A 22,478-nucleotide genomic window follows, 5' to 3' on the forward strand; every position below is an offset into this window, starting at 1 on the left:
GGGGGGTGAAATGCTCGTTTTCACTCAATATCCTGTTAATCTTGAGTACCTATAGAGTAGTACTTCATCCTTCATAACTCCAAGAAGTCTTTATTTTTATTATATTTATGAGAGAAAGATAGTCTGTACCGATTTTTCCCGGAAAAACACGAGCGCCTAGAGGCGTGACGTGTGGGCGGAGCTAAAGAATCACAAGCGCGAGTAGGCTTTTGCGTTGAGAGCGTTTGGAAGCTGTGACACAGATCCAGAGGCTGTGGTATGTATTGAAACTGTATATATTTGCTTAGCGGTTTTGGAAAATGACTAAGTTCCAATTTATGTCGTCTTTTTTTTTTTTTTTTTTTTTTTTTTTAAGCTGTACATGTGGAAAGTGCAGTTTGATGACAACATCGCATGTTGTTTACTTGATGTGCTTACGCGCCGATAGCTAAGTTAACAACACAGAGATATTTGAAGCAGTTTTACTCACCGCCTGCGGTTCCAACACACGATCGTGACCCTTTTTCGTTGGGACTGCATTATCCTTAAAAAATAAACGATAAGCAAATCCGTCGTCAAACTGGGCCTTGTTTGTAAAACAAGCATCTTCGAAAGGCAGGGAACAAACACAAACACTTGCACAACTCCGTTGTAAAAATAAACTCCATCCACTGGTCCCTTAATGCTGTTTCTCTTTTGGTAATCTGTGCAGGGTTGTCTTGCCCTGGCAACCAAAAACACACTCCTTTTGTGACATTTCGCGACGCTCTCGCTCTGATCAGTGAATGAATGTCTGTGCTCTCATTGCTCTGCTATACGGGAGCGCGCGCTCTTCCGGGAGAAGTGCCTAAGGACCCATATAAGGAAATTCCGCTCCATCTAACGTCACACAGAGCCATACTCGAAAAAAAACTTTCCAAAACTTGTGACAAACCGAAAGAGGTTTTTTTGGAATAAAAATACTCCTTCAAACGTACAACTTAATTTTTGAAACTTTGTCCATGTTTAGCATGGGAATCCAACTCTTTAACAGTTTAAAAAACTTAGTATGCATGAAATAGCATTTCACCCCCCCCTTTAAGGAGCTAAAAATAGACTGCGCCATTGACCAACTCAAACCTGGTCTAAAGTCTAAAGTTTCCTTAAAATAGCAAAGGACACACCCTGAGTGCACCTGTGCCTTGTGCTTTACACTTTGCATTCAAACTCAATTCCTGGAGGGCCGGAGCTCTGCTGAGTTTTGTTCCAACACAAAAACCATTTAGTTTTCAAATAAGCCTGAATCACTTGATTGATGGGATCAGGTGTGTTTAATAAGGTTTGAATCTAACCTCTGCAGGGCTCTAGTCCTCCAGGAATTGAGTTTGACACCCCTGATCTAGAGATACTATAGTTAACATACTGTACATCAAGTCAACATACAGAAGATATTATAACACACAGTATAATTAATCATTGTGCACAGACCAATATCAACTTTTTACAGATGTCTACACTGTGTTCTTGGTGATTTGCATGCTTGTAACAAGAATTTCCATCTGATACATCTGGTGATATGTTTTCCTGTGTTTATCTTTGTCTTTCTCTCACTTGCACTTGACTCTACCCGATTTGAGTGTAAAAAGAGGCACCTGCAGATTCATCACCTGAAGTCCATCAGGATGTAACAAGGTGGGGGAAGAGAGAGTTTTTGGTGTCGTTGTGGATTATAGTCTCATATTATTATCGTGTTGAGAATTCTGTTGTGTATATCTGAGATTATCTAGACCTTCATTTTTCTTTGTGTTTTTGTTGCCTAAGCCATTCAGCTACTTTTTAAAATCCCCATTTATTTATTTCTGGTGAGTTTTGTGAGCTGGCGAGTGTGCCACTATTCTTTTGTTCCTTGTGAATATTGTAAATAGTAGTGTAGGGATGCATTTTTTTCCCATTTATGCTTTAGATCAGGAGTCGGGGAAGACTGCTGACATGTGTTCTCTTTTTCTTTGGCATAGTCTACTTAGAGTCCCTGGCTTTAGTTAGGGATATGTTTTGTTTATTAATTTGGCATTGCCCAATCCTGAAGCGATTACCTCTTTACTGTGTCACTACAAGACTTAAAAATACATTTACCAGGACAGTAGCAACAGGAACAGCAACAGGAAAAAAGCCAAAATAACTCTAGCCGGGCCCTAGGTGTCCCAGTAGAATAGCCCAATAATTTTGACCCCAATCCACAGACACACACAATTAATGCCTGACTACATCACCTTGGTATTGTCACCAAAAGATTTTACCCATGAGATTTTGCTCATGTTCCCTAACCAGCGGCAAGCGAAACATGGAGACACAGGTATTACTCAAAGTACAAAATGCTTTATTGGGAAAATATATAAAAAAACAATACAAAAGTTACAATAGCAAACCCATGACACATCAACTTAAGAAAGATTTGCATCAACATAAATCACTTACAAACCATAATGGAGCTGCAACCTAGATTACAGAGAAGACTCTTCAATTACAAATGATCTCCTAACCTACACTATACACTCACATACCAAGAAAGAGCCCAGTGTACACAGCAGACCACAGCACTCAATGAAGAGCATCACCACCTAACAAGAGGAATAGCCTCCCTGGTCAGTCAAGGACTGTAGCTACTAGGAATTCAGGAGCCTGAGTGAGACGATTCGAAGCACGACGTCCGCAGGGATGATCATCATGTCAGGGCCACTGCCCATGTATTGATGAGGACACGAAAGGTTCAGTAGACTTGCTGCATTAAATGAATGATTGTTGTCATGGTGTAAAGAACAGAAACTGCTATTTGTTAATAACTGGAATCTTTTCTGGGAGCATCCTAGGCTGTTTCGCGCTGATGGATTGCACCCCAGCAGAGTTGGAGCGGAGCTGCTCTCTGACAACATCTCCAGGACACTTCGCTCCATGTGACTAGTAAGACAATTCTCAAATAACCATTATGATGAGTTTTGTTCCACCTGCTTAAATGATAGAAGTACTTGCGCTGTAAAAACTATTAAGACCGTGTCTGTTCCCCGAATAGTGACGTCAAAATATAAATTAAATGTAGGATCTAGAAAAAATCTTATCATGATTAAATTTAGAAAAACGTAAAGTAAATGAGCAAAAACAATTTTTAAAGTTTGGCCTCATAAATATTAGATCACTCACACCAAAAGCAGTTATTTTAAATGAAATGATCACAGATAATAGTTTTGATGTACTCTGCTTGACTGAATCCTGGCTAAAACCAAATGATTATTTTGGTCTAAATGAGTCTACTCCACCAAACTACTGTTATAAGCATGAGCCCCGTCAGACTGGTCGTGGCGGAGGTGTTGCAACAATATATAGTGATATTCTCAATGTCACCCAGAAAACAGGGTACAGGTTTAACTCTTTTGAAATACTTTTGCTTAATGTTACACTGTCAGACATGCAAAAGAAATCTAATGTATCTCTTGCTCTGGCTACTGTGTATAGACCACCAGGGCCATGTACAGAATTCCTAAAAGAATTTGCAGATTTCCTCTCAGACCTTCTAGTTACAGCTGATAAGGCGCTAATCATGGGAGATTTTATATTCACGTTGAGAATACAAATGATGCATTAGGACTTGCGTTTACTGACCTAATAAACTCTTTTGGAATCAAGCAAAATTTCACCGGGCCCACTCATCATTTTAATCATACACTAGATTTAATTATATCTCATGGAATCGATTTTACTGTTATAGATATCATATCTCAAAGCGATGATGTTACAGATCATTTCCTTGTATCGTGCATGCTGCGTATAACTGATATTAACTATATGTCTCAGAGTTACCGTCTGGGCAGAACTATTGTTCCAGCCACCAAAGAAAGATTCGCAAATAACCTGCCTGATCTATCTCAACTGCTATTTGTACCCAACAAATACACATGAACTAGACGAAATGACTGACAACATGGGCACTATTTTCTCTAATACATTAGAAACTGTTGCCCCCATCAAATTGAAAAAGGTTAGAGAAAAATGTACTGTGCCATGGCATAACAGTAATACTCAACCTCTCAAGAAAGAAACTGGTAACCTTGAACGCAAATGGTGAAAAACTAACTTGGAAGTTTTTAGAATTGCATGGAAAAGCCGTATGTCCAGCTATATACAGGCTCTAAAGACTGCTAGGGCAGAGCATATACACAAACTCATTGAAAATAACCAAAACAATCCAATTTATTTAGCACAGTGGCTAAATTAACAAATAACCCGAGGCCACCTGATTTAAATATTCCATCAACATTTAATAATAATGACTTTATGTATTTATTCACTGAGAAAATAGATAACATTAGAAATAAAATAGTGAATGTAGATTCTACAGCGTCTAACACTTCAGTTTCATCCATCGCACCCAAAGATAAAGTGCTTTACAACTATAGGACAGGAAGAGCTAAATAAACTTATCACTGTATCTAAACCAACAACATGTTTATTAGATCCTGAACCCACTAAATTACTGAAGGAGATGTTACCTGTAGCCGAAGAACAGGCCTCGTATCTCTACATCTAGTGCACCTGCATCCATGGAGAAGAGTGCGGGCATGAGCATGTATGGCAGTCCTGTCTGAGTGTGACAACATTCTCAGCTGGTTAAATTTTGGCCAGATGAATGTTGCAATCTTGTGAAGGTCCTGAATTATCACTTTACGCATGAGACAGCTTGCTGAGGGGAGTCTAGGACATCGGGCTGACAGTAGCGTTTCAGTTTCTCACACCAGAGATACACAAGATTGTCTCCCTCACTCCCGCTGTGCTTCATAGAACAGCTTCAGAAAGTCTATCAAAAACCCCAGTGTGTCCCGTGCTATTTTTTCAATGCACACGCTCCCCTCGTGCCTCCAGCTTTTCATGGAGCTCATGATAAATTCCCTGTAAAGAAGTCAGTGTGAGGTACACCGTACTGAACCGAGTGTCTCCCATTTGCAGCAATGTTGTTGACAGTTGCGCAGCAAACCCTGACTGTTTAACGTACCTCACTAATGATTTAGCAGCAGAAATGGTATTTCCTTTGTCCAGAGCACCATTGGCTTTGGATAAATCTGCGATGTCGAGTCCATGGCGCAGTACCGTATTAATGACATGGTCAGTGCAGTCCAATCTCTGGTTTGGCCGCAGAGCTAATTTAATGTTTGCCCCCTCATCAGTCACCCATACAATTTTGCTGAGAGAGGAAGCATCAAGGCCAAACTTTGTCACCAGTAGTTTCAATATCTCCCATCTGAAATTGTCTCCTGTCTTTGCCTCTTCCAAAGGGAACATAGTAATTGTCAGGGTTTTATTCACCAGTTTCATATCCTCACTTATGAAATGGCATGTGATTGTCAAAAAACAAATTTTCAGATAATTCTCCGTCCACATGTCTGTGGTCACTGCAACTGTGCCATCTTTCAACAAAGTCTTAAGTTTCTGTACTAAAGCTTCCCTCTTTTCTTCTGCCATGTCAGTGCACCTCTTTGCAATTGTCACATGGCAGGCAATAACAGAGTTTACAGGAACCTTCCCATACACAGCCCCAACATTAATTAGTTATTGCGCCAGCTCTTCAAACCCCTCGGCCATTTGATATTAAAAGGCCTAATGTCTTTACAACAAAAGCTGACACACTTCTCCATCATCGTTTGTTTCTCCTTTGCAGGAATGGGTTTTGATGCTGTAACAAACGATTTGATTGTAGGTTGATTCTGGGCACTGGCAGGTGTTGAACAGCTCTGATCAACATGCCTTATCAGCGATGAATTCCTTGTTGTTCTACTGTCGTACTTTAACAGAATGTCACATTTTTTGAATTTCACATAACCCACTGGCTTATTATTCACATTATGCACGTGGTCAAAACTTTTCCACACCTCTGACATGGCTTTGGTTGCTGGTGCAACCAAAACATAATCGCCAGATGCAAGCCACCGTTTCACCTGCTTAGCATCCATTTTTGCATCATTCTCGCGCTAATTGCAACACATCACAAGACCGCTCATTTACCGTCGGGTCTTGTCGGGTTCGGGCAAAGATCTTCAGCTCTACAGGTCCTTCTCAAAAAATTAGCATATTGTGATAAAGTTCATTATTTTCCATAATGTAATGATAAAAATTTAACTTTCATATATTTTAGATTCATTGCACACCAACTTAAATATTTCAGGTCTTTTATTGTTTTAATACAGATGATTTTGGCATACAGCTCATGAAAACCCAAAATTCCTATCTCAAAAGAATTGCATATTTCATCCAACCAATAAAAGAAAAGTGTTTTTAATACAAAAAAAGTCAACTTTCAAATAATTATGTTCAGTTATGCACTCAATACTTGGTCGGGAATCCTTTTGCAGAAATGACTGCTTCAATGCGGTGTGGCATGGAGGCAATCAGCCTGTGGCACTGCTGAGGTGTTATGGAGGCCCAGGATGCTTCGATAGCGGCCTTAAGCTCCTCCAGAGTGTTGGGTCTTGCGTCTCTCAACTTTGTCTTCACAATATCCCACAGATTCTCTATGGGGTTCAGGTCAGGAGAATTGGCAGGCCAATTGAGCACAGTAATACCATGGTCAGTAAACCATTTACCAGTGGTTTTGGCACTGTGAGCAGGTGCCAGGTCATGCTGAAAAACGAAATCTTCATCTCCATAAAGCTTTTCAGCAGATGGAAGCATGAAGTGCTCCAAAATCTCCTGATAGCTAGCTGCATTGACCCTGCCCTTGATAAAACACAGTGGACCAACACCAGCAGCTGACATGGCACCCCAGACCATCACTTACTGTGGGTACTTGACACTGGACTTCATGCATTTTGGTATTTCCTTCTCCCCAGTCTTCCTCCAGACTCTGGCACCTTGATTTCTGAATGACATGCAAAATTTGCTTTCATCTGAAAAAAGTACTTTGGACCACTGAGCAACAGTCCAGTGCTGCTTCTCTGTAGCCCATTTCCTGCACACGCCTGTGCACGGTGGCTCTGGATGTTTCTACTCCAGACTCAGTCCACTGCTTCCGCAGGTCCCCCAAGGTCTGGAATCGGCCCTTCTCCACAATCTTCCTCAGGGTCCGGACACCTCTTCTCGTTGTGCAGCATTTTTTGCCACACTTTTTCCTTCCCACAGACTTCCCACTGAGGTACCTTGATACAGCACTCTAGGAACAGCCTATTCGTTCAGAAATTTCTTTCTGTGTCTTACCCTCTCGCTTGAGGGTGTCAATAATGGCCTTCTGGACAGCAGTCAGGTTGGCAGTCTTACTCATTATTGTGGCTTTGAGTAATGAACCAGGCTGGCAGTTTTTAAAAGCTTCAGGAATCTTTTGCAGGTGTTTAGAGTTAATTATTTGATTCAGATGATTAGGTTAATAGCTCGTTTAGAGAACCTTTTCATGATATGCAAATTTTTTGAGATAGGAATTTTGGGTTTTCATGAGCTGTATGCCAAAATCATCAGTATTAAAACAATAAAAGACCTGAAATATTGCAGTTGGTGTGCAATGAATCTAAAATATATGAAAGTTTAATTTTTATCATTACATTATGGAAAATAATGAACTTTATCACAATATGCAGAATGACCTGTATAACAAATATTGCTACAAGTGTGACTGCATCATATAATAATTGCTGTTATAATGTTCATCGTCTGGCTGACTATGTCTTGTATTATTATTTTTTCAGAAAAAATCCAGTCATATGTGCCCAAACCACTTATAAGCTACTACTTAATATTGTAGAAACATATTTTTTTTCTGTAAAGTTGCTTTGTAATGAATTGAAAAAAAAAAATTAATCTCAGATCACAAATAACACTGTAACTCAGTTGCTATATGCAGGCCTTGAGGAAGAAGAGGAAGCAGACAGAAATGTAGAAACAATAATGACCTGTTCAGAGCTCAAGTGCAGGTCAGTTTAATCTGTAAATACGCCACTGTAGTCTTTATTAATCTAGTTGAGTGTTGAGTATTAAACTGATAGCATCTGTTTGGCTGTCAGAAACATTATTATCATCAGTCAGAATACTGTGCTATAGAACATCATGCTGGAAAATGCACAGATCATCACCAAATTTCTCATGGATCGTTGGAAGAAGCCACTCTTGTAAGATGTTTTTAGAGTTTTTGGACAAAATTATAAGATAATCCACTCCCTTGAAAAGCAACCCCACACATGGATGATCTCAGGATGCTTCTCTGTTGGCAAAACACAGGACTCATAGCGTTCACCTTTTCTTCTATGAAAAATCGATTTTGCCGGTGTCCCAAACAGTCAGAAGAGAGCTTCATCAGAGGAAATAACTTTGTCTTCTGCTGTCCAATCCTAGTACTTGTACTACAGAATTTAAATCTGCCTTTGACGTTTTTCCTGGAGAGAAGTGACTTTGCTGCCCTTCTTGACACCAGGCCGTTGTCCAGTAGATGCTCTTACACCAACCTGCTGTCATTCCTGAGCAAGCTCTGCACTGCTGGAGACATGATTCTTTAGCTGACTCCTCAGGAGACGGTCCTGCAGCTTGCTTGACACTGGGACATCCTAAAGACTTCTTCACTGCAGTCGAACCTCTCTCCTTGAAGTTCTTGATGATCCGATATATTGTTCTTTCAGGTGCAATATTCTTTGTAGCAGTTTCCATAAATTTGAGGCCATTTTGATGGCTGCATGTGTTTGTTTGGAAGAAACCTCTGCTAACAAGAACATAATGATAGAGTTTGACTGCTAACCCCAAGGTTGTGAGTTCAAGTCTTACCTTCTTGCCATCTTCGAGATGGCCAGTTATACAGATGGAAATAACACAAATGCGCCAGTGAATAAAAAGTGAATAATCCACTCTCTCTATTCATATAGACACGTTCACTTTGATAGCTGTGATCATACAGTGATAGCGAGCTGATTTGGGCTGATTTGCACTCAAACAGATGGAAATCTTGCAGATACATTCACGTTAGACATAAAACACACTCTCACATATGTAAAAACTGTTGAGAAATATAACAAATAAAGTAAAAGGCGATCGCTATAAGTTCTTTCTCCATCAGCTGACAGGTGCATCAGAGCGCAATCTATTTGTATACACTGACACGTGCAAGCTGAGGGGTATTGAGGACCCAGGCGTTCTGGTGCAGGCTCACAGTTTAAAGCGCTATATAAATAAAGGTGACTTGACTTTTATAAGTCCTCAAACAGGCACCAACTGATGATTTCAAGAAAATGCCACCCCCAAACATTCACTATCCTTACCTATCATGCGGGTTTGAAAAGAAATGTTCCCTTACTCCCTCTCTATTAAAACACAGGAGACAACATAGATCTTCAAATTAACTGTCATCCTCTTCCCTACAAATTATCCCTCAATAACAAAATTGAGTTCATAACTTAAATAGAAATCTTTAAACCTTAACCGGACTTAACCAATAAGCGAGGTAAGTGGCTGGTTAGAGCCCTGGGGAATCTGTTATTGTTATCGGTTTAAGACCTACCCCTTCGAACTCTAACTGGAAACACACACCAAGGATGACTATCCCAGTCACAACGTCTGACTTCAAGTGTACCTGATGGAGAGGAACACAATTACACCCCATCTTGATACCACCTATTAGTACGTCAGAACTGGTGTGGAAATTCATATTTTGTATTTATTTATTTATTTTTGCCCCCCATGAGGAAAACAGCTAAAATTTCCCATAAAACATGAAAATAGAACTATGTGTGTTTAACATCATTGAATTTACATGGGAATAATAAAAAAAAGATACTCTCCCTCCACATGAACAGATAATGTTACTTTCCAGGCAAAGTTAGCAATGATGAATAAAATTAAACATTTTTCTTATTTTTAAGCATGCATTCTTTTTTTACGAATATCTTCTTAATCACACAAGTTTTTCTAGACTAGTTATCCCATTGCTTTCATTTAGATGCTACATATAAAAATTAAAATTAAAATTGTCATTCAGTATAAACTACTTGAATGATAAAAGAAAATGGCTTCATACAGGAAAACACAATGCTACTGTCAGAGCTTTTATTTTGTAATGTTTTATTGACATGGTATCCTCATGTCAATTTCATGCCTTTTGTAATCGGTGCAATTATTTTCACATGTGCCTCATTCTGGGCTGTGTATTTAAGCTGATCACTTCCTTTGTATTTTTTCTATGGTTATTGTTGTTTCTGAGCAAGTTACTGCTGTAAGTCTGTTCTGTTTCAAGACCTATACTTTGAAAGCCTTTTTTGGTATTTTTCCTGTGATTAGTTTTGCTGTGTTTTCTGAGTTTTTGTTTTGGAGACCATTTTGCTCTATTTTATACTTTTTGGACTGAAGATTTTCTGTTTTGTAAGTTTATTTCAAGCAAATTTCTTTATTTCTCTTTTTGCTTTTTTTGTTACTGTTTCTTATTAGGTTCAAGTACCTTCTGTGGCTCAGTGATAGATTTTAAGACTCTGTCACCAGAGACCCAAGTTTGATCCACAGTTCTGACAACTACAAACGTCATTAAGTTGATTCAACTTTTTTTTTTTTTTTTTTTTTAGATTATTCATTTTAGGAGATGAATAAGTCAAATAAAATGATAATTAAAAACAATGAAAAGCAACCTGACAATTTTTTTTTTGGTGCTAAGAAAAACAACCAAAAATAAAAAATCTGCATCTTGCCAGATTTGTTTAGTAAATCAGACTTGACCTGAGAGCTGTGCACAGAAAAGCAATTCTGGAGGTCCTGTGATGTGTGAAATATATTCAGCAAAGGTGGAGACTTGAGCTGCTAAGAGAAACTCAAATAAAAAGGATTATCTGCGGTAGAAGAGAGAGCAGAAGGTGAAAATCACCTCCTTGGCATATTTTATCACACTTATCTGGTTATTGGTCTTTATAAAGCAAGATGGAGGAACTTTCTTGTCTGTTCTTACTTTTGGGTGAGTAAAAATGACACGCATTAATCAAAAGACGTACAACTATCGATGCTGTTTATCTAATCTTTAGATGCTCTATATCTAAAGAATTAAATACAAAATAAAATTGATCCACATCTCAGAAAGCAATGGAAATATTTTGGTTTTGTAACAGGTGTCTTTTCCATTCAGGGGAGTTCAGAAAACTTGGAAGGTAAAAAGTAGTAACTAATGTCCCATTAGTTAACATACTTAACATTAACCAAAAAACAACTTATAGTATTTATGAATCTTTTTAATGTTGGTTTTTAAAATGCAACTGCACATAGTTAGTTCAATTAAGTGTAGAACCATTAAAAGTATTAACTTCAGATTTTTATGTAGTAGTAAATGGACTTTTAATGGAGTAGTGTTTTGGGTTGGAATTTTATATTTTAACTCAAATGGAATGTACTGAAACTTCACACATTTGAGACTTGAACCTCTGTCTCTTTAAATGTTTTTAGAGAATTTGGCATTAAAAGGAACAGCTGTACAGTCAAGCACATATTATACTTGGGGAGCTTCAAACGCCATTGACGGCATCAGATACACTCCAGGTTTAGCCTCAAGCTGCTCCATCACAGGATATGAGCTCAACCCGTGGTGGAGGCTGGACCTGCTGGATTCTTACTACATTTACAACGTGACCGTCACCAACAGAGGCGACGGCTGGCTGCATGAAACGGCTGGAGTTGAGATCCGCATCGGAAACTCTCTGGAAAACAACGGCAACAACAATCCCAGGTGAAGTTATGAAAACAGTTATGAATGTGTCAGGAGAACTGGATTTGATCAGGTCAGCTGATTGTGTCATGGTTTCTCTCTTTCTCTCTGTAGATGTGGTGTCACTTCACTTGCCCCAGCAGCCAGTTCTGTCAGTTTCTCTTGTGGCGCAATGAAAGGTCGCTATGTGAACATGTACATTCCTAACATCCAGGCGACTCTCACATTGTGTGAGGTTGAGGTTTATGGAACAGGTAATTTATAACACCTCATTCTAGATTGTTAAAGTGCAGTCACATTAAGTGAAAGTTTGCATGGAAAAAAATGTGTAGAATACACAATGAGATTACTCAAATCTCAACAAAAATATGATTTGAAACGTTAATTTTAGATAAATAGAAAATATAAACATTTAAACTATTGTATATTTACAAATGTGATAAACATTTAAAAATATTGTCACGGGCTGAAGAATCACACAACAGGGTTTAGTGCAAAAGTGAAGCCCCGGAGGGTGTATTTATTGACAGGTGCCTTGAACTGTGGTGGTGCCAGTAGTGTCCGGTGCTTGTCCTCGGTCCCACGTGATCCTGTTTGCCGGCCGGCTGAGTGCAATGGGACTTGGTGTCCGGTGCTCGGCTGGCGGGCTGGTCGATCGGCAGCTTTCTGGAGGAACAAGAGACATTAGTTTCTGTCGTCTGGAGATCCTCTCTTCCTGTGTCACCTTCAGGCGCAGCTTTTATGGTCCTCTCCTCATCCGCTTCAGCTGGGACTGATCAGCCCGCTGTGATTGCGTGCAGGTGAATCTTCCTCGTTGCCAGGGCGACGCTGATAGGTGCCCAGGACACGGCTCACCACCCACCCCCCCCCACACCCACCCAAAACGTCGCTCTGGTTCCTCGGGCGAGGGGGGAGGTGGGGGCTGAGGGAGGAAAAGTACCTGACAGACCTGGAAGGCTGTCCACAGGCGGGAGAGCCCATCCGCATTGGCGGTTCCAGCTCGATGTCGCACATCAAAGTGGAAGTCCTGGAGCGTCAGGAACCACCGTGTCACCTGGGCATTAGTGTCCTTAGCCCGGGCCATCCACTGTATGGGAGACAAACCCGCGCGCGCCAGAATTTCCTTCCGTAGTTCATCATAGGATTCCTTTTGGCGCGCTGGCATGGAAAAGTAGGCCTGCTGGGGTTCCCCGGTTAACAACGGTGCCAGTATCCGCGCCCACTCTTCACGGGGCCAGTCCTCTCGAGCGGCGATGGATTCAAACATGCCCAGATAATGCTCTACATCATCGTGGACGGTCCTCTTTGGCAGGAGCTGGGTGGCTTGAGTGCGGGGGTCCGGCAATGGGGCCCACTGAGCGGCCGTGTAGCGGAGAGCGGCGACTTCACGCTCCGTTTCTCCTTGTCGAGTGGCCATGTGCTCAACGATCTGCTGCTGTCGAATGCTTATTTCCGTCAGGTGCTTGAGAAGCTCTTCCATAGCTGGGGAGGGAGTCACCGCCTGACGAGAAATCAGAGGGGAAAAAAAAAATAAACTTGGTGAACCAATACAATCGTGTTGGTTCGGTGATCCTTCAGCAATTTGCCCGCATTCTCCACCAGTGTCACGGGCTGAAGAATCACAAAACAGTGTTTAGTGCAGAAGTGAATCCCTGGAGGGTGTATTTATTGACAGGTGCCTTGAACTGTGGTGGTGCCAGTAGTGTCCGGTGCTCGTCCTCGGTGCCACGTGATCCTGTTTGCCGGCCGGCTGAGTGCAAGGGGACTTGGTGTCCGGTGCTCGGGTGGCGGGCTGGTCGATCGCCAGCTTTCTGGAGGAACAAGAGACACAACATTAGTTACTGTCATCTGGAGATCCTCTCTTCCTGTCGACGCTCCTGTCGTTCCTCTTCCAGGGCAACGCTGACAGGTGCCCAGGACACAGCTCACAATATATATAATTATATGTTGTATTTAAATTCAACATTGGATTACACATTCTGAAAAGTCATAGTTTTAAAGTATTAGTTTGTTAGTATGCCACACAATAATAGTCCATAAAACAGAGCAAAATGTACTGTGTGAACATGAAATAATTTTCTTTATTGATTTTTCACAGGCATTTTATCTTTATTTTAAATATGCTTTGAATTTTGTGTAGGGACAGGAATTGTCTGTAATCTTCAGGAAATAATGTCCTGACAAACTATTTTTTTTCAAACTAAGCAACAATTATGGGTACAAACTAATAACAAGCGTATCATAAATGAACAATTATTATTGAACTATTGTAGGAGAAAAAAAGTTGAAAAGGTAGAAAAGTTGATAAATATATTAGTTAGCAACACTGCCTGGCAGATTCCAATCATTATAATAAAAGTTAGCAAATTTGCTGTGTTGACCAGCAGAAAGCTGATTGGTTTTAAATTGACTTGTATGTGAGTGAGCTGAGACTGACGATGGACATGTTTTTGTCCATTTTTTTTTTAAATTAGGAATTTAATAATTGTGGTAAACTGGGCCTACATACTTCATCTGAAAGCATGGAATTAATAATAGTAAAAAAAAGGGTTTATTTCTGTTTTTGATGTTTTGCATTCTTCCAGTTTATAGGAAAAAAGTTTTTCTGAGGATGAAATTAACCTCCAGTGTTGATACGGCTGTTGTAACCCACACACTTCTAAATCAGGTAAGAAAATGTGAAACAGATCAAAGATTTTGAGACAATATCTTAAAATATAAAACATCAAAAGAGAAACACTCTCAGCAGGGCCAGTTTTGTGTATTGTGGGGTAGTGCCCCCATGTCAGCAAGCTTGCCCCCCTCTCTTCTCCTCCTAATTGATCACAACAACTGTATGTAATCGTATTACACCAAACTATTTTGTGTTCAATGCACAATTGGTCCCGTGGTTAGCATTAATGGGGGGTCACCAGCTGCTAAATCTGCATTTGGTATTAACTGATATTCATGTGTGTGTGTGCGTGTGTGTGTGTGTATATATGTATATGTATATGTATAAGCATAGATATTAGATAACACTATTGTATTAGGCTACTTTGCCCATTGCCCAACTTTATAGCTGAACTAACATTAATCTATAAAGGTGCAAAATGCATTTACTTGCACATATTTGAGAATCAAAATATTTATTGATCTAGTTAACACGTTTGGGAATATTTCTAACAAAAAGGAGAAAAAAAAAACATTAAAGCTGTAAGCAGCGATGAACGGGCCCTCGCACCCATGCTCACCGTCAGCGAGTGGCTTTAGTAAATAGGTGAATGGTGAGAAATATGCTTTTAAACTCATAAATATAAGTGGAATATATCAAAGTTTATTCTATATATGTGCCAATTTTCCTGTTGCCAGCAGGTGGTGCTATCATTATAATGGAATATTGGCCTACAGGTGTGTTCAGGCCAGGACTCTTATCAAACATGTGAAGTTTGGGGAAGATCGGACATTTTATGCCTGAGTTATAACATCTTTTATTCCTATGGCGAGACATCGAATTTCGTCACTGTGCCATGGACAAGCCTTTTAATGAAAATTCAAGATCTTCACAAGTTAACATTGCACAGGCCTTTAGATTAGACTGACCACAAAAAATACATTCATGTCAAAAGATTTCTAGGAGTAATTTGTTGCATGGTAAAACATGTCACTTCCTGTTGTCAGCAGGTGACGCTATGACTATAACTGAATATGGGCATGTAGATCTGTTAAGGGCAGAAGTATTATCTAAGATGTGAAGTTTGGGGCAGATTGTACATTGTATGTCTGACTTACAGCAACTTCCTTTTTAATGGCGAAATATCGAAATTTGTCAGGCCGCCATGGACACGCCCTTTAACGAAACCTCAAGATCTTTGCAATTTAACATCGCAAAGGCCTTTAGATTTAACTGACAAAGTTTGGTGTTGATCTTAATAAATCTCTAGGAGGAGTTCATCAAAGTACAATGCCTGAAAATGGGAAAAACAACGCCAATTTTGCGGAGAAAATTCTAAATAACTGACTTCCTGTTGGGATTCGGATTTCATATTGGTGTGTTACTGTCACGATCATTAGATGGAGTGCCCATGAGTTTCAGTAGAGGGCACTCCACTCAGGACCATTCCACCCATCAACCATCAGATGTCACTTGGACACTAGCACCTCTCATACTGTTGCACCACACCCAAACTACATTACCCATAAGAAACTGCATCAGCCAATTTCCTTGCCACACCTGCACCTCATTTACACACACACATATAAGCAGCACACTCACTCTCACTCACTGCGAAGTCTTGTTTAGCCAGTCTGACATTTCTGAGCGTTTTCCCTGTGTTTTCCTTCTGTACCTGACCTTTGGATTGTTTATACCGACTCTGATTCTCTGCTGCCTGCCCCCGACATCTGCTTGTTCCTGTTATCGATTCTGATTATCCCTACATACCTGACGCCGTTACTGATCATTTCCTGTCTGACCATTCTCATCATTAAAGTTCTGCACATGTATCCGAACGTCTCTGTCATCTCATCATAACAGTTACATGTGTGTAGTGATTTTTGTACATGTACGTGAAACATAGCTTGAGGCGCACTCCGCTGAAAGTGTATAGGTGGTGCTATCGAGCCATTTTGCCACACCCGATGGAATATTGGCCTTCAGATGTGTTCAGGCTAGGACTCTTATCACACATGTGAAGTTTGGGGAAGATCGGAAATTTTATGCCTGAGTTATAACATCTTTTATTCCCATGGCGAGACATCGAACTTCGTCACTTTGCCATGAACACATTTTAACGAAAACTCAAGCCCTTCACAAGTTAAGATTGCACAGGCCTTTATATTAGACTGACCACAAAAAAGACATTGATGTCATAACATTTCTAGGAGTAATTTGTCGCAGTGTAAAATATGTCACTTCCTGTTGCCAATAGGTGGCGCTATGACTAACTGAATATGGGCATGTAGATCTATTCAGGTTCGGAGTCTCATCAAACATCTGAAGTTTGGGGCAGATTGGACATTGTATGTCTGAGTTATAGCAACTTCATTTTGGATCCGAACGTCTCTGTCTCATCATCTAGAGAGCCACCACGGACACGCCCTTCAACGAAAACTCAAGGTCTTCGGAATTTAACATCGCAAAGGCCTTTAGATTAGGCATACCAAATTTGGTGTTGATTTGAAGAAATCTCTAGGGGGAGTTTGTTAAAATACAACACATGGAAATGACCAAAATTACACAAAATTTGCTCATAATCTTAAAAATAACCGACTTCCTGTTGGGTTTAGAATAGTCTTTTTTGTAGGCATTGGTGTGTTACATATGTGTGCCAATTTTTGTGAATGTATGTGAAACATAGCTGGAAGGCTGTTGATTTTCTTAGTATAGGTGGCGCTGTCGAGCCATTTTGCCACACCCTCTTCTGAATCCTATATCAGACGAAAATTTTCACCTGGTTTGATGCGTGAGCAAAGTTTCATGACTTTTTGACCATGTTTAAGCCCTCAAAAATGTGATTCATTTTGGAGAAGTGGAAGAATAATAAAAAGAAACAGCAGATACAATAGGGTCCTCACACCATCGGTGCTCTGGCCCTAAAAAGCCTGTTTCAGTTATAAAGTGCTGTTGTGGCTGCTATATGTCACATCACAAGGTCAGGTTACACTAAATGAAACCTGCTTTAATAGCTGTCGGTGTGTTTTAGCTGCAGTCCGCTCTGGGGTTGAGTGACGTTAAACTGTTCTGGACGAGACTCCCCTATAGGGACATAACACGAGGAGAAAAAACCAATAAGGTAGGTACAGTAATCTATATCTATATAATCTATAACTGCATTAGGTGCAGTAAATCAAATAAACCATGATAAAGCTTACTTCCACTGAAGCTCAGCAAGCTCTTTAGAACCTGTTGGAGGATATGAACATCACAATATGTATGTTTGATTTACAGGACTTGTGCTGATAACCGTTAATCTGGAGCCACAGACTGAATCTTTCAAGCAGATTTTTATTTGTTTATTTTTATTATTCATTGATTTCTGTGATTGTTCCGGCTGCTGGTATATTTATATTAATTTTCTTACATGCTTCATAAAATGGGTTTGAAACATTCTGTATATGCTTAAGTACTTAACAGTAGCTGAATGTATCAGTCTGCATACAGTATGTTTATTATATTTTCATGTCATAAAGGAACACATGCTCATTTCATAGCAGTTTATCTGAAGGACAATTGAAATTACTTTCATTTACTGATAACTACTGACAATATATTTATTTTACTGGGATTGTGTATCATTTAATTTCTTACTATACAATTTTCATTAAAGCAATAAGCTACATGATTGTCTCAGTCACCTTGTTTTAACCCTGAACACAAAATATATGAATGTTACTGTGTTGATCATTAAAAAAACTTTGATACAAGACTCTCTTTCACTACATTTAAACATTGAACAGATAACAGAAATTTATAGTTGAGATAAAATCATGTGCTATTTATGAAGTAAATGACAAATGCCTGATCCAAGTGGTATAATAAATATTAGATCACTCACACCAAAAGCAGTTATTGTAAATGAAATGATCACAGATAATAGTTTTGATGTACTCTGCTTGACTGAAACCTGGCTAAAACCAAATGATTATTTTGGTCTAAATGAATCTACTCCACCAAACTACTGTTATAATCATGAGCCCCGTCAGACTGTTCGTGGCGGAGGTGTTGCAACAATATATAGTGATATTCTCAATGTTACCCAGAAAACAGGATACATGTTTAACTCTTTTGAGATACTTCTGCTAAATATTAAACTGTCAGACATGCAAAAAGAAATCTAATGTATCTCTTGCTCTGGCTACTTTGTATAGACCACCAGGGCCATATACAGAATTCCTAAAATTCAGGAGTTACAGTTGATAAGGCGCTAATCATGGGAGATTTTAATATTCACGTTAATAATACAAATGATACATTAGGACTTGCGTTTACTGACCTAATAAACTCTTTTGGAGTCAAGCAAAATGTCACCAGGCCCACTCATCGTTTTAATCATACACTGGATTTAATTATATCGAATGGACTCGATATTACTGCTATAGATATTGTACCTCAAAGTGATGATATTACAGACCATTTCCTTGTATCGTGCATGCTGCATATAACTGATATTAACTATATGTTCAGCATTACCGTCTGGGCAGAACTATTGTTCCAGCCACCAAAGAAAGATTCGCAAATAACCTGCCTGATCTATCTCAACTGCTATTTGTACCCAACAAATACACATGAACTAGACAAAATTACTGACAACATGGGCACTATTTTCTCTAATACATTAGAAACTGTTGCCCCCATCAATTGGAAAAGGTTAGATAAAAATGTACTGTGCCATGCCATGGTATAACAGTAATACTCACTCTCTCAAGAAAGTAACTCGTAGTCTTGAATGCAAATGGAGAAAAACTAACTTGGAAGTTTTTAGAATTGCATGGAAAAACAGTATGTCCAGCTATAGACAGGCTCTAAAACCTGTGAGGGCAGAGCATATACACAAACTCATTGAAAATAACCAAAACAATCCAAGGTTTTTATTTAGCACAGTGGCTAAATTAACAAATTACTAGATGCCACCTGATTCAAATATTCAACCAACGATAAATAGTAATGACTTTATGAATTTCTTCACTGATAAAATAGATAACATTAGAAATACAATAGCGAATGTAGATTCTACAGCGTCTAACACTTCATCCGGTTTCAGTTTCATGCACCCAAAGATAAAATGCAGTGCTTTACAATTATAGGACAGGAAGAGCTAAATAAACTTATCACTGTATCTAAACCAACAACATGTTTATTAGATCCTGTACCGACTAAATTACTGAAAGAGTTGTTACCTGTAGCAGAAGAACCGCTTCTCAATATCATTAACTCGTTGTTATCTTTAGGTCACGTCCCAAAACCATTCAAGTTGGCGGTTATCAAGCCTCTTATTAAGAAACCAAAACTAGATCCTAGTGTACTGGCAAATTGTAGGCCTATTTCAAATCTTCCATTTATGTCTAAAATTTTAGAAAAAGTTGTGTCTGCTCAATTGAGCACCTTCCTGCATAATAAATCTTTATCTTTATGAAGAATTTCAGGCCCCACCATAGCACAGAAACTGCACTTGTTAAAATTACAAATGACCTGCTCCTTGCGTCAGATCAAGGCTGCATCTCATTTCTAGTCTTACTTGATCTTAGTGCTGCGTTCAACACCATAGATCATGACATACTCATAGATCGATTACAAAACTATACAGGTATTCAAGGGCAGGCTCTAAGACGGTTTAGATCCTACCTGTCCGATCGCTACCATTTTGTTTATTAAATGGGGTGTCATCTCATTTATCATCAGTAAAATATGGAGTGCCACAAGGATCCGTCCTAGGTCCCCATCTATTTTCAATATACATGTTGCCCCTTGGTAATATTATTAGAAAATACGGAATTAGCTTCCACTGTTATGCTGATGATACTCAGTTATATATCTCAATGAGACCAGATGAAACTTCTCAATTATCTAAGCTAACAGAGTGTGTTAAAAATGTAAAAGATTTGATGACAAATAATTTTCTCCAATTAAATTTGGATAAGACAGAGATATTAATTATTGGACCAAAAAACACTACACAGAATCTTGTAGATTACAATCTGCAACTAGACGGATGTACTATTACTTCCTCTACAGTCAGAAATCTGAGTGTCATATTAGACAGCAATTTGTCTTTTGAAAATCATATTTCCAATGTTACAAAAACAGCATTCTTCCATCTTATAAACATTGCCAAGCTACGAAACCTGTTATCTGTTTCTGATGCAGAAAAGCTAGTTCATGCATTTATGACCTCTAGACTGGACTATTGTAATGCACTTCTAGGTGGTTGTCATAAGTGCGACAACATTTTTCCATGTAAGGACGGAGACACAAGCAATCTGTTAAAGAATCTTTCAAAAGTGCATTATGTGCAGACAGAGAAATGCAAAGTTCAAGAAAATATGATCATATTACCCCAATTTTACAGTCTCTGCACTGGCTACCTATTAAGTTCCGTATCAGTTACAAATTATCATTACTTACCTATAAGGCCCTAAATGGTTTAGCTCATGCGTACCTATCTAGCCTTCTACCATGCTACAACCCATCGCGCACCCTAAGTTCACAAAACGCTGGACTTTTGGTAGTTCCTAGGATAGCAAAGTCCACTAAAGGAGGTAGAGCTTTTTCACATTTGGCTCCCAAACTCTGGAATAGCCTTCCTGATAATGTTCGGGGTTCAGACACACTCTCTCTGTTTAAATCTAGATTAAAAACGCATCTCTTTCGCCAAGCATTCGAATAATGTATCTCTTAAATTGTGAGTGTAGTTGCATCTGATCAACTGTGCATTTTAATTCATTAGCTTGGGTTAAACTAATTTTACTTTGTTGGATCAGCAGCTATGCTAATGATGTCTCTATTTTGTTTCTATGTTTTGCCACGGGATTGGTAACTAGGATTTACACAAGCTCCATTCTTGATCCAGAACACCCGAGAAGAGATGATGCTGATTATCAGAGGACCTCAGATGATGCTAACCCTGAATCAACAAACATAACTAACAAATATTGCTACAAGTGTGACTGCATCATATAATAATTATTAATTAATAATATTAATAATGTTCATCAGAAATACGTGACGAGTTCTGATTGTGCCAGTGGTTCCTGTGTTGTGATTTGACAGCAGCTGAGCGTGCGCTGTCCTCCTGGAAATGCGATTGGACTAGTTTTGAGAAGCAAGTGGGCAGGATTTGTTTTGAAAACTGCTGGAGATGTACTTATAATCACTGACGAGATGTGCATGAAAATCACATTTGATTTATTTTGCACAGCCCTAACATCTAGTTAACAAGGCTAAACAGCGTTGCCCTTTGTGTAATAAATTACAGAAACTGTTAAACACACCAACTTAAATAATAAAATACACTTACCAGTTGTGATCCATAAACAATGCCTTCTCCACACAAAGAGGGAACTGTTCCATCTTTCAAGAACAATCTTTGTGCAAATCCGGCATTAAACTGATTGAGATTGAGGAAGATCGCAGTCCTCAGCAAAATGTGCTGCACATAGTTTTACATGTGGATTATAATTTTCGGGAACCGAATTAAACAAATTTTAACCATTAATCTCCAAGTACAGTGTCCATGGGAAGCCCAAACCAAGGTGATTGGACTCCGAGGTCAAAATACTGACATGGCGAATGACGACATGGCGACAAACACAAACGCAGCTTATCCTCTTCCCCGTCGGAGAGGAACAAGGTCACGCCCCCTTTTTTGTGTATTGATGTGGGCGGAGGTTAGTCAAAAAACTGTTTTAGTGACGTCATTCCTGGAGGAACTAGAGGGATGTAGTCCAAACGGTTCGTTTTTTTGGAGGCGATTCTGTTAAATAAAATATTTCGCTTGGCATTGAACTTTGAGCTTTAGAATTTTATAGATATTATTTATACTCTAACAACAACATTATACACTAACTAAAGTTTAAAACATGGGACCAAACATTAGCGTGAGCCGCGTGCTCGGAGCTGGAAGGAGCGGGAGGTGGCGCTGTATTTGACGACCAGTTCGGCCAAGCGCTTGCCTGGGCTGCGAGGTCTGGATTAAAAGTTCCATGGAGCTGTTGGGATGGAAGCCGCAGTGGGAGGATGGGCTCCAGCCGACATTGCAGGCACCCCGGCGGTAGGATCCGGGGCGTGGCCCAGGCTTGCTGATGACCTGTTGCTGCGGCCTGATAGCTGCTGGGAGCTAGGCCTTGCGGT

The 22,478-nt window shown here is 39.5% G+C and overlaps 1 protein-coding gene across 1 annotated transcript; it reads left to right on the top strand.

The window, feature by feature from the left end:
* The first annotated feature begins 10,263 nt into the window (after positions 1–10,263).
* LOC128017556 (fucolectin-5-like) lies at positions 10,264–11,675 on the top strand. Its single transcript, XM_052602960.1, has 3 exons — positions 10,264–10,909; positions 11,061–11,099; positions 11,392–11,675. Exons 1-3 carry the CDS (start codon positions 10,876–10,878, stop codon positions 11,673–11,675), a joined length of 357 nt encoding a protein of 118 aa, XP_052458920.1. The 5' UTR covers positions 10,264–10,875.
* The last annotated feature ends 10,803 nt before the right edge of the window (positions 11,676–22,478 follow it).

Source organism: Carassius gibelio, chromosome A7 (assembly GCF_023724105.1).
Source record: "Carassius gibelio isolate Cgi1373 ecotype wild population from Czech Republic chromosome A7, carGib1.2-hapl.c, whole genome shotgun sequence".
NCBI lineage: Eukaryota > Metazoa > Chordata > Actinopteri > Cypriniformes > Cyprinidae > Carassius > Carassius gibelio.

Bases quoted from the DNA above. Each gene is read 5' to 3' on its own strand.
- LOC128017556 (XM_052602960.1), top strand. From the start codon at position 10,876: ATGGAGGAACTTTCTTGTCTGTTCTTACTTTTGG. The intron at 10,910-11,060 runs GTGAGTAAAAAT...GTTTTGTAACAG, and splicing joins TTGTCTGTTCTTACTTTTGG to GTGTCTTTTCCATTCAGGGG. The intron at 11,100-11,391 runs GTAAAAAGTAGT...AAATGTTTTTAG, and splicing joins GAGTTCAGAAAACTTGGAAG to AGAATTTGGCATTAAAAGGA.